Below are 22,024 nucleotides of genomic sequence, written 5' to 3' on the forward strand. Positions count from 1 at the left end.
GTATATAGTAATACTGAATAACAAGGGTAAATTAGATACAAAAATGGACGCCTTTTTTCGTATAGTAAAATATCGGAGGAGTATTTCATGTGTATAATCATGTGCCATGTGATCGGGAGGTCACGACTTCTAACAATGAAAACAGTCTCTTGCAAAAGTACAGAGTAAGACTATATAATACAACCTTGTAGTCCGACTCTTTCCCGAACCCATAGCGGGAGCTCAATGAAGTTAGTGCACCGAGCTGCCTTCATTTCATGTTTATTTATAAAAGGAAAGTCCAAGCGGACAACTGGCACTAACCACTAAAAATAACATATAAATATGGAAACTGTCAGCCTATAATGTCGCATACTGTGTCCACTTTTTCTCTTCTCCCCTTCGCATTTCACCTTTCCTTTTTCTCTTCTCTTTCCTTTTTGTTTCTTTCTTTTTCACATCACAATTCCTTCTATCCAAAACCTCAATTTCCTTCCTTCGAAAATTAGCGTTGTTTGGTCTGCTGCCGTGTATGATCGTAAATCAAAAAGTAAGTATATATTGACATTACTCTGTATATATTGAGTTTTTATTATTTACTCTTTAATTGGAAATTTCAGCTTTCAATGGTTTCTTTATGTACCCATCAAATTTGTTATTTTTTACCTCAAAGAGATGATCTTTACAAGATTCCAGTAGCATTAATATGGTAGAATTTCAAACTTACGAATCTAGAGGTTTGCCCATGGACTCTTGATTTTTATCTTTTAATTATTTTATTTGATTTAATGTGTTGAACTGTAGGAGCACCTCATCTAAAAGTTTGAGTTACTTCAGAGGGACACTCTTATTTACTTTATTATTCACTCCTTTTCAATTTATACGTCGTATTTTGATTGAGTACGGAGTTTAAGAAATAAAATAAAAAATTGAAATTTGTGGTTTTAAATGTGTCATAATAGTTTTGAGACTATAAAAAACTGTATTAAGTGTGAAATTTAGAAAGGTGTAATTCTTTCTTGGATGGGCTAATAAGGAAATAGTGTCAATCTATTTGGAATGGAAGGAGATCTTTAATGTCTCCTCTTACATGTTAGTTGATCCTATTTCATGGACCAAGCACGTGAAAATTCTTTGTGACGGAGGTGGTGATAATTGAACCAAGAACCTTTCTACTCTGATACCATGTTGAGCTGTGCGACTACCTCGTCTAAAAGTTTAAACTGTTGTATTTACTTTATTGTTTCTTCAACCCTATGCAAGGAGCTCTATTTTTCTCTCTTGGGAATATTTTTCGAAAGTTTTTGGGCACAATCATGTGTCTTGCTAGCTTTTGATTACTATTTATTAAGTTGAAAGTGTAAAGCTAAAGGTTGCAAAGTGTATAACTGTGAAGGAGAGTATCTATAGTTATATTTGTCTCTTTTCTTTGGGCACAATGAATAATATATCCTTTCTTTATTTTCTTATGTCATGGCATTGTTGTGAACATCAAGTGTTTACAGGTTGTTTTAAATAATTAAGTTGAGTCAGTTACAATTTGCTTGTTTAGTTGTCATGTTCCGCAGCACTCACTATGTGCAACTGCTTCTAGATTTTCGTCAGATGGGATTTCCCTTAATTTTTCTTCCTTTCTATTTCTTTTTCTTTTTATTTGGTTGGGGATTTTTTTTTTTTTTGGGGGGGGGGGGGTGTTGGTGGTTTGTATGTATCACTAATTGTTTGTGTTGTAATATTTTCAAATGATTGGTTTGCTTGTGGCAATCTTATTTATGTAACAGAACTCTTGTTCTAAGTGACAAGGAATAACTTTCTTTTAATAGAAAGTGCAAACTTCTTAACTTAAACCGTGACGAATGACGAATGAATCACTAGGTGAGTAATTCCTGTCTCTGTTAACAGAAACTGATTAGAAGTTTTCAACAAATACTTTTTATCTTGTGTAGCTGCTATTTCCTTTCCTTTCCTTTTAGCTTAAATTAGTTTTATTTCTGCATTGTGAACAGTTGGTTCAGTGGATTATTGTCAGTCTGTAGCTGAAAATTTATAATATTTCATCTTCTAGATAGTATAGTATCCCAAATTTTTGTTTAAGCTTAACAATTTCTTTCACAGATCTCCGTGTTTGATGTCGGAACTTGTTGGAGGAGTAGGGGATGGCTGTTTTAGGATGCCTAAGGGTCTGAAAATAGATATGCAAATGTATCTCTTATTTTAGCTACAAGATCAGATTTTTTTCATAGAGGTGAGAGTTTTTATCTGCTGGCGAGGATGAGGAAATTGTTGCGGTCAATACTTGTTGTTCTGTTGTTCAGAATTGACTGGAAGAAGCTCTTCTTCGTTGGTGCTATTCTGACACTGCTTAGGGTTGTAGTTCAAATTTCTACACTTCCTCATCCTCTGACTGAATGGAGTCTCTTTCCATCATTGGATATTTCATCTTACCGAAATTCGAACCATGAAAAGAAATTAAGGGAACTTCCAGTGAGTCCAGATAACCGGTTCAATATTAGTCAAGATGCCCCCCTAGTTGTTTCAATCAACTCTACGTACAGATTAAGTCAAAGAATGCAAGCATTGGAAAAACGTGAGCAAGTTTCGAGACAGAGGAAACATAGGAAGCATGTCACTGCAGTTGATAAATTTATCTCCCCTCCTTCACCTGTTAATAATATGTCCAATAACCTGCCGGTAAGTTTTCTTTTGTGTTATATTCCTTAGGACTATTACTGGTAAATTAGTTTATCCTTCTTATATCTTGTTCTTTATACTGTAATTGATATTCCAGAGATACATATCATCATTGACTCCGGATGAGGCACTTGCATATGCCAAAAGAGAGATTGAGAATGCCCCACTAGTTACAGATGATCAGGGCTTGCATACTCCTCTGTTCAGGAATGTATCTGCCTTTAAGAGGTATTTGATTATAGTTTTAGATAGCTTATTTTCTTGGTTATGATGCTACCCTTCGATATGATGTTACAGAGTGATTGTTTTTTTGTTTTCGTTTTCTGGAATATATACTCAGATATGACATATTTTCGTTTATGAATCTAAAATCGAGTACTTAACAATCCCCACTGTCAATAAGCTTAACAATCATAACGTCATTCTGGTTTCCTGTTTTGCAAGGTCTAGTTGTTAAAGCAGTAGTTGACATGTCATTAATTAATGAAAAATCTTATACGGAAAACAAGAAATTGAAGTTTTCATGAATTTCAACCTGTAGGTCATAGCAGAAGCTAAAATATTGGTTAGAGTAGTGAAATGAACATATCGTATATATTAGCAATTCAAAAGTCTCTCTACCCACTATTATATATGGGCCAAGTCTTGTGAGATACAGTTGTAAATGTTATTATGACTTCAGATTTTCTGTACATTGACTGGCAACCATTGGCTATTGAAGCTTTCTCTATTAAGCTTATCTTTGTAATTTGTTTCTATGTTTTCAAAATTAGTTTTTTTCTTTAAACACAATTAGGTTGACATTCCAGGAGTTATGAGTTGATGGAGCTTATACTCAAAGTTTACATTTACAAAGAAGGGAAAAGGCCTATTTTTCATCAACCTTATCTTAGAGGAATTTATTCATCCGAGGGATGGTTCATGAAGCTGATGGAAGAAAGCCGCCATTTTGTGACACGGGACCCGGAAAAGGCTCACCTATTCTATCTTCCATATAGTGCACGTCAGTTACAAAGGGTACTATACGTGCCTAACTCACATAACCTTAAGCCACTATCGGTATTCCTACGGGACTACGTGAACATGTTAGCTGCAAAGTATCCTTTCTGGAACCGGACACGTGGGTCAAATCACTTCCTTGTTGCTTGCCATGATTGGGTATGTATGCATAATAATATCGTCTCTGCTAAATTAGCTACAGTTCTTTCATGAGCATTCATCTTTGGACCTAAGCCTTTTACTTTGTTGTATCCCTGGGGAGTTGGACTTACTTTAATAAGATAAGCTAGAAATTTTAAAACTTTGAACAAATCGATTAAAACACATCGTAGACTGACATATAATAGCACAGTAAAGCATATTTTTTGTCTTTCTTTAATAAGGGCTAGTGGCGCGCAGTTCGAAACTCTACGGATAATGGACTCTCCCCTCTACCCTGTTTGGAGAGGTTCCCTACTTTTTGGTATATTGCTTGTTTACGGGAGATTTTTCCATTATTAATAAAATTATTTACCTTATAAAAAAAGAAGCATATTAAAATAGAAGTAATCACAAGTGTCAAACGATTCTAAGTGTAGAAAGATCTTTGTAGTTTCACAGCCAATAGTTGACTGCTTTTACTGCATATGAAACTGAATAGTAGAGATACGAAACTCTTTCTGTTTCTTGTGTTAAATTGCATGTACAAGCACTGTATGCATGTTCAAATGTCAGTGCAGCTCTAGAGGGAATTTGCAATTATTGGATGTGTTTTTGAACATTTTCTGGTTATTGATTTCGGAACTTTTGTGTCTTGGATTGACGGATATTTTTATATTTTCTAACTACCCTATGTTTTAACAAATTCTTACAGGGACCTTATATTCTAAAGGACCACGATGAGCTAAGTAGAAACACCATAAAAGCTTTATGCAATGCAGATATATCAGAAGGAATATTTGTTGCAGGGAAAGATGTTTCCCTTCCAGAGACCACGATAAGAAATCCCAGGAGGCCTCTTAGAAACCTTGGCGGAAAAAGAGTGTCACAACGCCCGATTCTTGCCTTTTTCGCTGGAAATATGCACGGTCCGGTCCGTCCCAAACTTCTTAAGTATTGGAGGGACAAAGATGAATCCATAAAAATTTATGGGCCTTTACCTCATAGAGTCTCAAAAGTTATGTCTTATTCCGAACACATGAAATCAAGCAAGTTCTGCCTTTGTCCAATGGGTTACGAAGTTAGCAGCCCGAGGATCGTCGAGGCAATATATTATGAGTGTGTTCCAGTTATCATCGCTGATAATTTTGCCCTTCCATTTAACGAAGTTCTTAATTGGAGCGCTTTTTCTGTGGTTGTTGCTGAGAAAGATATTCCTAGGCTAAAGGAGATTTTATTAAGTATACCTCTGAGACGTTACCAAGCCATGCAAAATAATGTCAAGATGTTGCAGAAGCATTTTCTTTGGAACTCAACACCGACTAGATATGATCTGTTCCATATGATTTTGCACTCAATTTGGTTTAGCAGGCTCAACCAGCTTCAAGTATCAGAAATATCATAATTTCTCGAGTTCTAAAACAGTCTATTGGATTATCAATTTGGATGTTGACATGCAAAACTTTTCAAGAGTTGCAGCTGGTTCAGTTCTCTTAACTTGTGCACTTGAAATGATATCAGATACTGAATGCCTCTACCACTTCTTTAGAATATCTGAGTTTAAGGACTCATCTTTTTGGCGGTTGACAGTGCGAAACTTTTTGAGAGCCTGCTGCTGACTAAGTTCTCTTCACTATACACTTGGAACAACCTCAAGTACTGAATGCTTCTGCCGCTTAGCTAGAAATCAAAATTAGCAGTCGGGGAGAGGCTGCCATTCTAGAAAGGAGTTTAGTAAGGGAGAGAACCTATGTGCATGAATCAATAAAGCTATCACTGATGGCAGAATCTGCTTTTGCACTTGACGAAAAGAAAGCTTCTTGCAGAAGACTAACTCCGATAATGATAGTTGATATCCCAAGTCTCAAACCTAGCAAGTTTGGTCTTATTCATAGTTGAAGGACAAGAATGGCAGGTAAAACTTTTGTCCAAATGTCATGAGCATTTCACGGATTTTCCAGATATTCAAAATATTTTCTGTAATGATCTCAAGTTTGCAGAACGATGCAAGACAAGGAGTAGTCCATTGATATCCCAGGGAAATGAACTGAAATAAAACTACGCTATGTTGATGTGTATCTCGATAATCTTTCTCAAGTTACAGGATTACTTTGAGAAAAAAAGAAAAATGAGGGAGAGAGAATGGAGGAGAAAGAAAGACAGAAAAGAAGAGAAGTAGAGAGGAAAGAAGAAAGTGAAGAGAGAAGAGAAAGATCGAGATAATGAAATATTTGCCGATACTCCTCTTCGTTGGTTGTTGTGTATTTATAGATGAGATTGTGCCTGTGACTGAATGAGATTGATCTGAGCTTACACAGTTACTGCTTACTAATTCAGATTAGAACATGTATATTCTCTCAGGGGTTCATTTCGTGCGTTATATGCATCTGCGATGTTGCATAGAAGATCAACTGAGTTCATTTTTCAGAACAGTATTGGTCTCAGATATGAGGTAGTTATTCTAACAAAGTGCATTTATCATGTATATCTGATAGCAGATTTGTGTTGCTGATTATTTATTCTTCTCCAGAAATGAAGTGCCAGTTTAGATTCCAATTGATGTTTGTATCAACACTGTAGAAGATTTAGTTTTACAGTTTGATCTCCACATATGGGAAATTATTATTTGGTTTGTGTGACATTTTGTTGAATGCTAAAATTAAATTAGATACTGGTATACATGCATTTGTTGTACTTATATGTAAACGGGAAAAAGTACTAAACTTGGGTCCAGCGCTACACTATCATCTTTACACTCGTCTTACCAAGTCATTAGCTTTGATACCAGTTGTTCGGTTATAACTGCGTGTGACATTGTCCGCTTTGGGCTAAGGCCGCACACTTTTTACGAAAGCTATCGTATCATGAAGAGTATCCAACTCCTTATAAGTAATTTCTTTCCCTTTTTTTTCTACTTTTCATGTGAAACACACACCCAATAACGTATTTCATAATCTTGCTTTATCGGACTCCTCTTTATGATCACTTTCTTCTAATCATTCACATTAAAGATTATTCACCGTTACTCAGTGTTTTGGAGTGCATTTAACAAGAAAAATATTTTTATTTGATTCTTGATCAAAGGATTTATCTTGGTTATTAATGCATTGATTTGTTAAAAGGATAGATGTTTTGACCATAAGGCTATGTGATCTATTTTTGGCTATCAACTATTTTTTGGAGCTACTTATGTTTATCGAGATTGACTTTGAATATATTGTGTTTGTTGCCATAAAATAACGAGAAACAGTTCGTTTTTAAACTTCCAAAAGAAAGTTTTACATATTTGATGTCAGATTTATTGGTTATTACGTCATTTAACTGGCGTTATGTAATTAGTCAGCCCAAAGAGACAAATAAGCTGTCTTTTCTATTGGGTGGAACTTGGAAGCTACGGATTGGCACTAAAGTGTAATTCAGTGCGGTCATCAAGATAGTTAGTACACTCTAACAGTCTCGTTTTTTTCGATTTTTTTAGCCTTTACTGTGAATGACTGTTATACACCTATAACAACATTTGACGTTTAAATACTTTTTGGTTGTTATAGATAAAAATCATCCAAAAATTAATTAGTTTTCCTTTTTTAATGTTACATATAAAGATAAGATAATTATTCAAATTTAAAATCTCAAAAGATATGCATATTTCACTAGTTAAATATTAAAGAAAACTAATACATTATTAATAAATTCATAACTAAACCTATAAGGATTTCAACTCAAAGGCAAAAATTTTAAAGCTACCCAGAAAAATAATTTTTTTCAACATTGATGGAAAATCTTTGTAATTGTAGCTTGTTTTGTAGATTTCATTCTCTTACTAGAGTTATAACGCTTGAATTGGCAAAGATTCGTGTCCAAATTTTCTGCAAAAAGGTATCCAATAGCTTTCCTTTGAAGACAATTTAAGAACTTAACAATTACATTTTTTATCTAAATATTTTTTGAAATTTGTCCAAAATATATCATGTGCAAATCTTTAAATCATATATCTTATGCAAGATAAAAACTTTATTTAATGAAAAAGAATGAGTGCATATTTTTTATAATTATTATTAGTAATCTCAAAGATTCTATATGGTTGTTATAGAGGGGTAATTTTACAAAGAGCGTTCTGCTACAAATATGGTTGTTGCTATTATAGGTAAAAAGTTGTTATAAAGAGGTATAACTTAAGAAATCGGTTACGAGGAAAACTTAGCTTTTAGTGAATGACAGCTATATAGGGATGTAGTAATAGAGAGGTCTGACTGTATTAATATATTAAGAGGTCATCTAGTTAACAAGATAAGAATATTAATTTTATATAAAATTTAAAACTAAAATTATTATATATTTAGTTGTAGGTATTAGCAAATACGAATATAAATATTATACCGAAAAATAGTATTAGTTATGTATACAATTAGAACCGGGCCTACCTGATTTTACTATTTGATCGAGGCTAGGGAATTGCGTCGAAGGTCGGTCTCGTAACGAACCAGAGAGAGGTACGAGGACAAAGAATCGAGTTCGAGGATCGAGGCATTTATCGAAGATCGGGGCCAGTAGTGATCGAGACCAAAGGAAACAGACATCGAGCAAAGCAAAATAACAAAAATGCGAGGTATCCGCGGCTGGCCGAAGATCATGGCATAAATCTCGGAATAAATCAAATCAAGGACGATTACTTAGTTAATCATGGGATTTACTTCCGTAATTAGAATTGTACTATAAATAGGATTCCTCTACTATATAAAGAAGGTCCTAATCATCTTGTAACCATCATACATTCACGCAGATAAAAGCAATACAGTATTCTCTCTTTAATTTACATTCTCTTGTTTATCAGCTTGTTGCATTTTAACTGTTCTTGCACAACTAGCTCGAGGGTATTCAAGCTCGAGGGCTTTGTTCAAACACTGGTTTGCCTTATATTATTGTTAATTTCTATTATTATACTTTGCATTTATCAAATGGTATTAGGTGAAATCATGTATCCTTAAAACCACATCATAAACTTAATTGTTATCCAATTTTTAGGGTAAACGGTTTGACGCCCACCGTGGGGCTAAGGATAATAGTGATTGCTTAGTATTAATCCTCATAACATACACTGCTTTATGCTTGTTCTCGTAAGTGTCTTGGACAATACCCACTCATACAGACGCCGACCTTAGTATTCATGGCGAGAATGAGCACATAATCATCCCGAGAAATGGAGTACATCCAGTCAATCCCGATGGACCACCGGCCATAGATCCAGTCGATGCAGCTCTCATGTTGCGATTCACGGAAATTTAGGCGCCGACCCTAAAAATAGCATCCGTAGAGACGCCCAGGCAGCGGATCAGAATGCACAGAGTTGTGAAAAAGGCGGGATTAGCCTTCGAATGATATTTGAAATGTTGTAGACTCAGCAAGCTATGATAGCGCAACTCCAAAATCTGAATCGAGCGCCAAGCAGAATCGAACTCGATACATCACAGGAAGTAATTCATAGGGTCGAACCTGTACCAGAGAAATTGAACGATAATGGATCGGAAACTGACCCCGCCATCATGAAGATGGTCGAGGAGCTCACTAAATGAATCGAATCGGTAGAAAAGAAAATCGAGGCTAATGACAAGAAGATAAAAACGTACAATTCATGGGTTGACAAAATACCGAGGGCACCCCCAATTCTAAAACGTTTGGATTCAAAGAAGTTTGTGCAGAAGCCTTTCCCCCCAAGTGCGGCTCCAAAGCCCATTCCAAAGAAGTTTCGCATTCTAGAAATTTCCAAATACAATGGAACTACTGATCCTAATGAGCATGTCACTTCTTATACATGCGCAATAAAAGGAAATGGCTTAGAAGATGACGAAATTGAATTTGTTCTGTTGAAGAAGTTTGGAGAAACTTTATCGAAGGGTGCAATAAAATGATACCACAATTTGCCGCCCAATTCCATCGATTCCTTCGCCATGCTTGTTGATTCGTTCATAAAAGCACACGTCGGAGCAATAAAGGTCGCGACTAGGAAGTATGACCTCTTCAAAGTGAGACAAAAGGACAATTAAATAATAAGGGAATTCGTATCTCGGTTCCAGATGGAATGCATGGACCTAACCCCCGGTCACCGATGATTGGGCTGTCCAAGCCTTCACTCAAGGTTTGAACAAGCGAAGTTCAGTATCATCATGACAACTAAAGCAGAATTTGATTGAATATCCAGTTGTGACCTAGGACGATGTACATAATCGATACCAGTCAAAGATCAGGGTCAAGGATGATCAATTAGGAGCCCCTTCCGGTTCCGTCTACCCAAATAGATCCGACGGTAGAGTTCAAAGGGACATCGACAGCAGATCGTAGGAACAACGGACCGGGACGTAATCCCGTTCGAAATGATCGAGGATAGAACTCCCAAGGGCTTATGAGTAAAAGTGGTTTCGATAAACATATCGAGCATAAAGAAGCGCCATGGTTATCAGAATACAACTTCAGCATCATCGCATCGGGTATTGTATCAGCCATTGGACAAATCAAGGATATTAGGTGGCCCAGACCCCTACAGACCGATCCATCTCAAAGGAACCCTAATCAAATGTTCAAATACCATGGAACCCATGGTCACAGAACCGAAGACTGCAGACAGTTAATGGAGGAGGTAGCCCGTTTATTCAACGAGGGTCACCTTCGAGAATTCCTGAATGGCCAAGCTAAAAATCACTTTAGGGACATGGATGCAAATAGGAAAAACAAACAGGAGGAACCACAACACGTGATTCATATGATCGTTGGTGGGGTCAGTATTCCTCAAGGCACGATATTTAAACGCAGAAAGGTAACAATCACAAGGGAGAAACGTACTCGGGACTACTTACCAAAAGATACCTTATCATTCAACAATGATTATGCAAAAGGGATTGAGCAGCCTCACAACGACGCGCTGGTAATGTCTGTCATTATTAATAAAATTCAAGTTAAACGTGTATTGATTGATCCAGGTAGCTCAGCAATCATTATTCGATCGAGGGTCAGAGAACAACTCGGCCTCCAGGATCGAATCGTGCTTGCAACTCGAGTACTCAACGACTTCAACATGGCAAGTGAAACCACCAAAGGGGAAATCATTTTGCCATGAGACTATCCAAGAAATGAAGTTCCATGTAATCGAAGGTGACATGATATACAACGCGCTGCTCGGAAGACCTTGGATTCATAATATGAAGGCAGTACCTTCAATGCTTTATCAAGTCTTGAAATTCCCAATGTCGGAAGGAATTAAAACTATGTACGGCGAACAACCCACCACCAAAGAGATGTTTGCAATTGATGAAGTAGTACCAATATCGACGCTTTCGTCAGCAAAGGGATCAGAACCAAAGAGAAAATAGGAAGTCAAATGGCAACCACAGATACCGACCTCGGTCCCATAAGAGGAACATGAGATCTGCAAGGATAAAGATTTTATGATACCTCGATCGTTCATGACCCCTTATGATTCTGATGCAACAAAGCCAACAATCGAGAAGCTGGAACGAATCGTACTGATCAAGCATCTTCCTAATCGAAAGGTATACCTGGGCACAGGGTTAACTCCCGAGCTCAGGAAAAAACTCGTTCAATCCCTTTTAAATAACATGGATTGTTTTTCCTAGTCACACCTAGATATGACAGGAATCTCATCGGAGATCACAACACATCGATTGAGCCGGAACCCGAAGTTCAGACCGGTAAAACAAAAGAGAAGGCCCAGTCCGAGGTGAAACATGCATTCATCAAGGACGAGGTAACCAAACTTCTCAAAATATCATGAATGGTTAGCAAACATAGTTGTAGTCCCCAAAAAGGGGAACAAACTTAGAATGTGCGTAGATTATAAGGATTTAAACAAAGCATGTCCCAAAGACTCTTTTCCTCTGCCGAATATCGATCGCATGATCGATGCCACAGCCGGCCACGAGATCCTTAGTTTTATCGACACTTACTCCGGGTACAATCAAATCCAGAGAGGATCAGGAAAAGACTTCATCCATTACTAAGTACAGCACCTATTGTTATAATGTAATGTCTTTTGGGATAAAAAATGTTGGTTCTACTTACCAATGCCTAGTGAATCGAATATTTGAAGAAGAAATAGGTAAATCAATTGAGGTATATTGACGATATGTTTGTTAAGTCCCTGTGTGCAGAGGACCATTTAACACATTTTCAGGAAACTTTCAACATATTGAGAAAATACAACATGAAGCTCAATCCTGAGAAATGTATATTCGGGGTCGGTTCGGGCAAGTTCCTCAGCATTATAGTGTCAAACAGGGGGATCGAGATCAATCTCAATAAAATCAAGATGATCGAAGACATCGCGGTCGTGGAAAACATTAAGGCTGTACAAAGACTAATAGGGCGGATAGCCGCTTTAGGCCGGTTTATCTCGAGGTCCTCAGATCGAAGTCACCGATTCTTCTCGCTGCTGAAAAAGAAGAACAATTTCGCTTGGACCCAGGAATGCCAACAGGCTTTGGAAGAGTTAAAACGGTATCTTTCGATCCTACCATTGCTTCATACTCCGAAAGCGGACGAGCAACTCTGCTTATATTTATCAGTCTCGGAAGTTGCGGTTAGTTGTGTCCTAGTTCGAGAAGAGCAAGGTACGCAGTTTCCTATTTACTATGTTAGTCAAACTTTAGGTGAAGCCGAGACCCGGTACCCATACTTAGAAAAATTAGCGCTTGCTTTAATAAGCGCCTCTAGGAAATTAAAACCATATTTTCAGTGTCACCCGATTTGTGTGATAACCACTTATTCTTTTCGTAATATTCTGCACAAGCCTGAACTCTCGGGTTGATTGGCTAAATGGGTTGTTGAAATTAGTGGGTATGATATCGAGTATCAACCACGAACGACCATCAAGTCATAAATCTTAACAGACTTCGTGGCCGACTTCACACCGACCCTCGTACCCGAGGTCGAAAAAGAACTTTTGTTAAAAACGGGTACATCTTCAAGGGTGTAGACCCTTTTCACAGATGGTGCTTCAAATGTGAAGGGGTCCGGGCTAGGCATCATTTTGAAGCCGCCCACAGGCAGTACAACTAGACAATATATCAAAACCCCTAAGTTAACTAACAATGAGACCAAGTATGAGGCCATGATTGCAGGTCTCGAGCTGGCTAAAAGCTTGGGAGCAAAGGTCATCGAGGCCAAGTGTGGCTCCCTACTTGTGGTTAACCAAGTCAACAGGACCTTTGAGGTTCGAGAAGATCGAATGTAGAGGTACTTGGACAAACTGCAGGTAACCCTACACCGGTTTAAAGAATAGACCCTACACCATGTACCTTGAGAACAGAACAGTGAGGCCGATGCCCTTGCAAGTTTGGGGTCATCAGTCGAAGATGATGAAATTAGCTCGAAGACTGTCGTACAACTTTCAAAGTCAGTAGTCGAAGAAGGCCACGCCAAAATAAACTCCAAAGCCTAACTTGGGATTGGAGGAACAAATATATCGAGTATCTAAAAAACGGGAAGCTTCCATCGGACCCTAAGGAATTGAAGATTCTGCGAACAAAGGTTGCACGATTCACATTAGCCGAAGATGGAACATTATACAGAAGGATGTTCGATGGACCATTGGGAATATGTTTGGGTCTGGGAGACACCGACTACGTCCTACGAAAAATTCACGAGGGTACTTGCGGGAACCATTCTGGTGCCGAATCACTGGTTCACAAAGTCATCAGAGCGGGGTACTATTGGCCAATATGGAAAAAGATACTAAGGAGTTCATTTGAAAATGCAACAAATGCCAAAGACATGCACCGATGATCCACTAGCCCGGAGAACAAATTCATTCAGTCCTATCCCTATGGCCATTCATGAAATGGGTAATGGATATCGCCGGCCCTCTGCCATCGGCCTCAAGTAAAGCTAAATTTATTTTATTTATGACTGACTATTTCTCTAAGTGGCTTGAAGCACACACTTTCGAGAAAGTAAGAGAAAAAGAAGTCATTGACTTCATTTGGGATCACATCATATGCCGATTCGGGATACCCGCCAAGATCGTATGCGACAATGGAAAACAAATCATCGGCAGCAAAATAACAAAGTTCCTCAAAGATCACAAGATAAAAAGGATCTTGTCGACGCCATATCATCCTAGTGGTAAAGGACAGGCCGAATCGACAAACAAGACCAGCATTCAGAATCTAAAGAAAAGGTTGAACGATGCTAAAGGAAAATGGAGAGAAATTTTGCCCAAAGTCTTTCGGGAGTATCGAACAACGACAAAATCCAGTACAGGGGAAATACCGTTCTCCTTAGTATATGGCGTCGAAGCTCTGATCCCGTTGAAGTCGGGGAACCTAGCATCAGGTTTCGATACACAACGGAAGAGTCAAATCACGAGGCTATAAATACAAGCCTCGAATTTCTAGATGAAAAACGGGAAGTCGCCCTTGTTCGAATGGCCGCCTAGGAACAACGAATCGAAAGATATTATAATTGAAGAGCCAATCTTAATATGATCAAAGCTTAAAAAGAAAAGAAAGAAAAATTTATTTCTAGAAAATGTCATCCTTCTCTAATATCTCATGAATTTGCTTGAAATTTAGAAACTTGAAAACTCAAGGAAGGAACATAAACTTCAAATAGGAGTCCATCTAATTTTTAATCACAGGAAGACACAAAAAGTGAAAAATAACTAGAAGAATTTGATGATCAAACATAAAAAAATAAAAATTCAGCCAATATCTAAAGGACACAAAACAAATGTGGTAAAATAAAGGGGACAATTTCGTAGTAATTTTTAGTTTGTCACACCAAATCTAGCTATCTTTTTTATTTGAAATATGCATATCTTTTTGAACAATTATATATTTTAGTTGGATTATTATATGAAAAATAAAGTTTGTTATGATGTTAAAATTTATATCTTCAAGATGTATAATTTTGGCAGAAATTAGTCATGCTATCTAGCGCAACCTAATCATGAAACAAGTTCCGTTCAAAATTTATTTTTTAGATAGAAATTTGGGACCAACAATATTATGACATATATATATATATATATATTATTTTATTTTATTTTTTTCTAACTATACTCTATTGTTTATCGATGTTATTGGACCCGTGCGTAACACGAGATAGCCTTACTAGTTACTACTATTCATAAGCGGGAATGATGAGTTGCATCCGGTTAAACAAAAGAGCAACATCCGGTTAGAAAGCGGGTCGGAAGGGTTTAATTGTAATTTAATCAAAATACCCAACATTATAGTTCAACGCGTGTTGCCTGCTTTCTTCCAGGTACGACACGTCGCTACCTAGCTCTGCTTTTGGGTTGCACTATTGACTCGCTTTCGTGGGGCATTTGCATCTATACCGCTTTTTGGGTCACGTTTTAATTTGTGCCCGCTTTGCAAAAAATATTACAAGTGTACCCATTTTTTCGCGTAACTTCAGCATACGGGGCTGAAGTAGCAAAGGTAATCACGCAAAACTTCAGCATTCTAGTAGACGGGACTGAAGTAGCAAGTTTTTGTTTTTGTAACTGGCGAAGTTTTTGTGTAACTGGCGAACTTCAGTTCTAGACCTGAAGTTTTTGTTTTTGTAACTGGCGAACTTCAGCTCTAGAGCTGAAGTTTTTGTTTTGTAACTGACAAATTTTAGCGTTAGAGCTAAAGTTTTTATTTTGTAACTGACGAGCTGAAGTTTTTGTTTGTAACTGAAGAACTTGAGCTCTAGAGCCTTCTTCCCTTCATAATGATACTGTCAAGAAAATAATCTTCCTTATGTAACCAAATATCTGCTCTAATTAATCAACATTAGAAGTAGAGCCTTCTAAAGTTTTTGTCTTAAAATAATTGATCATTTTAAATAACAACCCAACTTGAAATTAGATCGAAAAATATTTTTGTTAGCTCATATTTCCTTTTCTTTTTAGACATCTGAATTTATCCTAGTACTTACAGACCTTCATCAAAGAATTAGAAAATCAAAATCTCTTCGCAGTACTAATAATTGTGTATATTAATATTTCCAGCTAACTTATTGTTCTTGGAATCCCCTGTTGGTGTTGGATTTTCATACACAAATACCTCTAGTGATATCACAGAGCTTGGATACACTGTTACGGACTTCAGAAAGAGGTTGAGGGCGGATATAACTTTGAGGAGGAAAAGGAAGAGGAGAAAGGGAGCTGAAGTTATTTAAAAAGTGGGTGCAAGTTAAAAGTTTTAAAAAAATGGGTATAGGTTAAATGGGGCGACCAAATAGGGCGTCCCATTTGACCTACGTGCAATTTTTACCGCTTTCCTCTTTTTTGTTTGATCTCAAGTTTCTCTTTTCCTCTTTGACGATTTCTCAAGTTCTTTGCTTTCAGTTTGTCGTCTGATATATAGTAAAGGTATGATTAATGCCATTATTTAGATTTAAGATTCAGTGGGTTTTTAATTTGAACAATGTTTGTTTCTCATGTTTTGATTTGAACTTGGATAGAAAATTTAGACTACTTCTATGTCAAATTTTAAGCTAATTGGTATCTGTTGTTGTGCTCACTGTTCTATACTTACTCTTAATTTTCATCTGTTCGACCTATGTTGAAGTGCAGTAAAAACAGATTTGAGGCTGTTATTATAAAAACTGCCTTTGCGTCTGCATTAGAAGTGTTTGTGAAATTGCCTGAAAGAAACTACAATTGACCTAAACTTCTTTTTAATATGTTGTTTCAAGAAATCTTAACTCACAACTTCAAATTATATGATAAAAGATCATATCTACATTTGTTCAGTTAGTTGTGGACCAAATCAATTTATGAAATACTTATAAGTTTAAGTGAACATGCAATTTTACCAAAGGATTTGTGCACTAGCAAAAAGTTGATCAATTTATTGTTCTTTTACATTAGCCTACAATATGTCACCAACTTCAGCTTGTGGGTCCTATTCATGGTTGGAAAGATTAAGAGATCTACACTAAGATAAGTTTACTTGGATAAAAGAGGTTTAAAGACTAGCTAGAGATCGAAGTAGCTTCCTGTCAAAAGTTATTAATTGGTACGTGAACATTGGTTAATAAGGGTCTGAAGGCATGAAGACAAATAACATATGAACATTTGATGTTCTATTAGTGAAGTATAATTTCGTTGATCATAAGTGATTAGTTGGCAATTAATTGGAAGTGTTTACATGTCTCCCCCATCCTCTATTGTGTTTGATTTGATGAAACTTTGTAGCTATTTCTCCAGGAAGCTAGAAATATTTGACTGACTATTTTTAATCTGCAGAATGTTTCCTTCTCATGTTCTGAACTTGGATAAAATATTTAGACTACTTTTGTCTAAAATATTTAGCTAATTGATGATATATTATTGTGCTCGCTGTTGTGCGTCTTTCAAATTGCTCCTTCAAGTTGCTCTTCCTGAGATAAGTTTTAACTTTCATCTGTTCTGCTTCTGTCAAAGTGCAGTAAGAACAGATTTGAGTTTCTTGTTACATAAACTGCATTGGGTTCGTAGTAGAAGTGTTTGTGAGATTGCCCGAAAGGAATTACGACGTACATAAAAAATTCGACAGCTCTTTTTTTAAAGCTGCCTACTGATTTATGGTAGTTTTACTCATACGACACGTTAACATCAATACTAATGGATATTGATGTTTTAGCATATTACAAAATACTGAAAAAGAAACCCAAATCAAGAAAAACTTCTGCCAATGAGGTTAAGATTCTGAATACCTGGCACAAAAACTGAAAATTTATTGATGGAAATGAGCAGAACAGTGAATTAGGAGGACTGTTTACTAATTTTTGTTGACAAATGAAAGCAACAAAAAATCAGAGCAGCAACATCAAATTTTGATATCCTTTAAAAAATAAGAGGCATCTGCTCCAACAACAATAAACTTATGGTTGGCCACAGTAAAGAAAAGTTGTTGATTGAGTGCAACATTGATAACTCGAAGGAGGTTCGTTTCATCAGCGTCCACATACACTATGGTGGTATCTGCATTAACATGATTTCTGTGAAAACATGTCATAACAGGTAACATATGCAATCATAGATTACTGCTAGCATAACATTGTTAGGTGAAAATTAGTCTTTATACTATGTGTAAGCTTCAAATATTTTGATATTAGAACTAACCTTTGCTTGAACACTTGTAGAGATCACCTGGTTGACCATTGATGGTGTAAGCATCAGATACATAGGAGCTAAAAATTTGCCAGCTGAACCTTCTGAGGAAGAATTCAGGCTTGGTTTAAGGAGTGGAATGATCTTTTACAATGTACTCAATAAAATTCATTCTGGAGTTGTTCCCAAGGTAATTACAATAAGGGAAATCAACCAATCAATCAACTGCCCCTCGGCCATGAATTTGGAGATTTGATCATTCAGAAAAGAAATTGCAAGTTAGACCTATGTGTTGGCAGCCTTAAATTATTATTTTTTTAGAGTTCTTATACCTCACACCAACTAATTCAGATAGAGGAATATTAGTAGTTATTGCTATTGACTATTAGGTTAGATTTGTGAATAATAGGTTTTCTTGCCCGTTTCAAAATGTATATGATTCATATTAGTTGTAGTTGTCAATGATCATGTGGGGAGGTTTTGTATCAATTGGCTCTGTGGATTTGATCTTTTCATGTCTCTGTGGTTCCAATTAGAGATCTGGAACTTGTGAGCAACTGGGATGTTTGCTACTATCCATGTTTTATTTCCTTTGCTTGTGGAAAAATTGAGACTTAGCTTGGGTATTAGATGTTTCTATAGAGTGATCATCTTGAGAAATGAACTTTTGATCTATAAGCTGGTGTTAGAATGGTTAGGCAGATGTTATTTATCTTCTGTATCCATTAGAGGCATATAAACTCCCAAAATTTGCTTATTCTTTGTGCAATTAGATATCTGCTTCTTGACTTGCTCACAGCATAGTCGTACTGCAGGTTTGTGCAATATTCATTGCTAGCCCAAGTTTTCTAATCAGAAAAAAAAATTACATAAAAATGAGCATTTCTTTTATGTACATATTTTAACTGTTTGAAATTGAAAAGAATCTTATCCTTTTCGTTTTATGTTTCTTTTGTCTCTGGGTGGCTTTACTGTCATTGCTCTAAATGGCAAAGTTAGTTCTGCAATAATTTTCCTAGTTGTTCTTTTAAAAAAAATTATATTTTTGGTGCAGGAAAGAGTGGATGAGGATTTATTTCAGTGTTCAGAGATCTTGGATATGCTGAGTTGATTGTAACAATTGTCCCATTTTCTCTTTATTTATATGTTTCTGTACCTCCTTGGTACTATCTTATAAGAAATTCAAGCAATAATACTCTTGATTGGGTAAGATGCAATATTGTTAATTCCTGAATGCAGGGAGAGGTTTAAATACTACACTACTGAGAGAGTGTTATATGCTCTTTGTTATTCTTCATGCATCACTTTAGTAGACGTCTTTTATCTTTTTGATCTTCGTTGTTTGAGATACGAGCACGTACAAGAGTTCTCTGTACATAATTGCACAAGCAAAAAAGCTAAGAAGAAAACTAAACACAACACGAAAGATGCATCATCCTTTGCTGATTTTTAGATACTATAAAATGTTTCAAAGAACGCAACACTTTAGCATCGTCATTAAATGTTTCAAAGAATGCAACACTTTAGTATCTAATCGTATGACGATGCTATGGATGTAAAGAACGTGTTTTTGCCAATCATATAACATCCATGACTATATATGTTGCTTTTAACCCATAATATGAAAGAGTTCTATCTAGCATTGCTCTAAGTTATACGATGTTTACTTTGCTAATTGGTGAGCAAATATAAAATGTTCCAGTTGATATTGTCATTATACCTTTATTTACAATGATAATTCTTATATCTCACTTTGTACTTGCTAAAAATGATAAAGAATTTGAAAATTTTGTAAGCCAATCTCACAAGTAAAGTTAATTAGATGTTACAATTAGAATCGAAAGGATAACACAGTGTATAATAAAGTAATAGGAGTATAATTTTGTTCACTTTGGGCCCGGGCTACCCCCACTAGTACTTATTAGAAGGGGAATAAGCAAGCAGAAGGTCAATATGCCTGCTTGGGATATCAAGGGTAATTTAGTCATTGCAGTGAAAGTGGAGCAATATAATTGGTCAAAAAAGAATTCTATTGTAGCTGTTGTATATACTCCATTTTGAACGTGTTGACAAAATTGCCCTTTGCTTTTGCGTCACTACACATTTTGTCATACAACATTGTTGCCTTACATTAAATACTCCCTCACGTGGACAACACGTCCTGGCCCCACCCAAACCTTCTCACCTCTTCCTTACACATTTGTCAAGGCAATTTCACCCTTTTATATACTACTTCCTCCCTGTTTCAATTTAGATAAGGTAGTTTGACTGGGTACAAAATTTAAGAAAAAAAAAATAACTTAAAATTTGTATTCTTAAAAGTTTAAGGGGTAAAAATTTTGTTGGACCATATTATTTTTGTGGTTATAAAAGCTTCTCATTAATGGTAAAATGATAAAATGAAGAGTTTAAAATTAAATTATTTTCAAATTTAAAAATGTGTCATTTATTTTAGAACAGACTAAGAGGGTGTTGGGCTAAGCTTATAAGCTGGTCAAACTGGCGTATAAGCACTTTTTGGCTTATCTACGCGTTTGGTAAAATTAAAAGTGCTTATAAGTTAAGTGCTTATAAGCCAAAAATAAGCCAAAAGTCATAAGCTGGTCTCCCCCAACTTATCAAATTTCAGCTTACAAGCACTTTAGATTTGACCAAAATATTTGTTATTCTATCCCTAAAATATTTCTTTTTAAAACAAAACACTTCATATACCTAGTTCTTCAGCTGGTTATTATTAATTTCATCATTTTTATCCAAACACATAACTGCTTATTTTTTAAATCAGCTTCAGCACTTAAAAGTGCTTTTAAGCACCTAATGCTTATCAGTTACTCTAAATCAGCTAAGTCAAACGAGCTCTAAAAAGGAAAGTACATCATCTAATTTGAAACAGAGGGAATATTATTATATATGGGTCCCACTTTCATATCTTAAGTTCATGCCCATTGGTTGCTACCTATAGCATCGGCTCATCATTTCACAACCACGACCTTTTGAACGGAAGAATTAATTCCTCGACATTAAATTAGATGATTACATTAAATTAATTTTATTTGTCATGCTTAGTTGATTTAATGAATTAAATATAAGATATTAATTATAAATAAGTGATAGTTATGTATTCAAATATATCTATTATAGTAAAAAAAAAAAAAAGAGCTCAATAAAAACAAAAACTTTGAATATTAAGAAACAAAGAAGAAAATTTCCAATATTCTAATACTAAAGAAAGATAATAATTGGATTAAGAGAAAATAAGGAAATCTCAACGACGACAACGTCAAATTTTCATTTCTGAATCATATGCTCCTTAGCTAGCTAATTTATATGCTTAAATCAGTTTTTATCTTTGTTTTAAATTTTTCTTTTACATCTTTGAATGAAAGATCTTAAGATTATTAAAAGATACTTTTAGTATCGATTGTAAATAAATTGTATCATACTTGAATATTTTAGTTGAAAACGAACTAATAAGGCGATGCAAATGATTAGTGTCCAAAATGTGACTGATATCTTTCCTACTAACCGTATGTAGCTCAACTTCAATCCCTGCAAAGATTATAAATTACCATAAGTCATAACCAAGATGAGTAATATGCTAATTTTAGAGGCGAAATGGCTTCCTGACCACTCAAACTTGTAGGGGCTTTAAAAGTCGATACATAAACTTTTGTCTTTCCCATTTAAACACTCAAACTCCTGAAACCTATAACTAATAAACACAATTTGTCCTTGACCCTAGGCGCTGTATTACACATTCGCTAACGTGTCCATCTAGTCAGCAAATGACCAATGAGACCGGTACACATCAATGGCGCGAAATTAAACCCAACTGATTGGGGTCCCCTCTTTTAATTAGTACACCGACAAACCCTCCCCCACTTTTCATCTCTTTTCCTCTCTCTAACCATCCTTCCCCTCTTAAACCTAGGTTAAGCAATGGCTGATTAACCATTTCGCCTAATCTTAATCACTCCAAAACCAAACGATTGGGGTGCCCCCTCTTTTAATGAAAAGTTGATCGAGATTCGTCTGAGCTTTCGATTTCAGTCACGTTAGTCTCTGAAGGTTAGTTTGTTTCTTTTGATGTCGTTTTCATCTTTGTCTTCTAATTTCTTG

General features: G+C 36.0%; 1 protein-coding gene and 1 long non-coding RNA gene across 4 annotated transcripts; both read left to right on the forward strand.

Moving 5' to 3' along the window:
* The first annotated feature begins 369 nt into the window (after positions 1–369).
* Positions 370–6,501, forward strand: LOC104232126 (probable glycosyltransferase At5g25310). Of its 2 annotated transcripts, XR_712258.2 has the most exons (6): positions 370–529; positions 2,095–2,670; positions 2,768–2,898; positions 3,480–3,828; positions 4,523–5,722; positions 5,808–6,501. XR_712258.2 is itself a non-coding variant. In XM_009785236.2 (5 exons), the coding sequence occupies exons 2-5, from the start codon at positions 2,251–2,253 to the stop codon at positions 5,210–5,212; spliced, it is 1,590 nt and encodes a 529-aa protein (XP_009783538.1). In that variant the 5' UTR covers positions 370–529; positions 2,095–2,250; the 3' UTR covers positions 5,213–6,501. The 2 variants fall into 2 exon arrangements, 1 of the variants encoding a protein (XP_009783538.1); XM_009785236.2 differs by having other exon boundaries at positions 4,523–6,501.
* Positions 6,502–15,683: 9,182 nt separating this feature from the next.
* LOC104232127 (uncharacterized) lies at positions 15,684–19,219 on the forward strand. Of its 2 annotated transcripts, XR_011404309.1 has the most exons (3): positions 15,684–17,815; positions 17,938–18,095; positions 18,960–19,219. It is a non-coding gene; the product is annotated as an uncharacterized lncRNA (long non-coding RNA). The 2 variants fall into 2 exon arrangements; XR_011404308.1 differs by having other exon boundaries at positions 15,684–18,095.
* The last annotated feature ends 2,805 nt before the right edge of the window (positions 19,220–22,024 follow it).

The sequence above is a fragment of the Nicotiana sylvestris genome, chromosome 12, assembly GCF_000393655.2.
Source record: "Nicotiana sylvestris chromosome 12, ASM39365v2, whole genome shotgun sequence".
Classification (NCBI taxonomy): domain Eukaryota; kingdom Viridiplantae; phylum Streptophyta; class Magnoliopsida; order Solanales; family Solanaceae; genus Nicotiana; species Nicotiana sylvestris.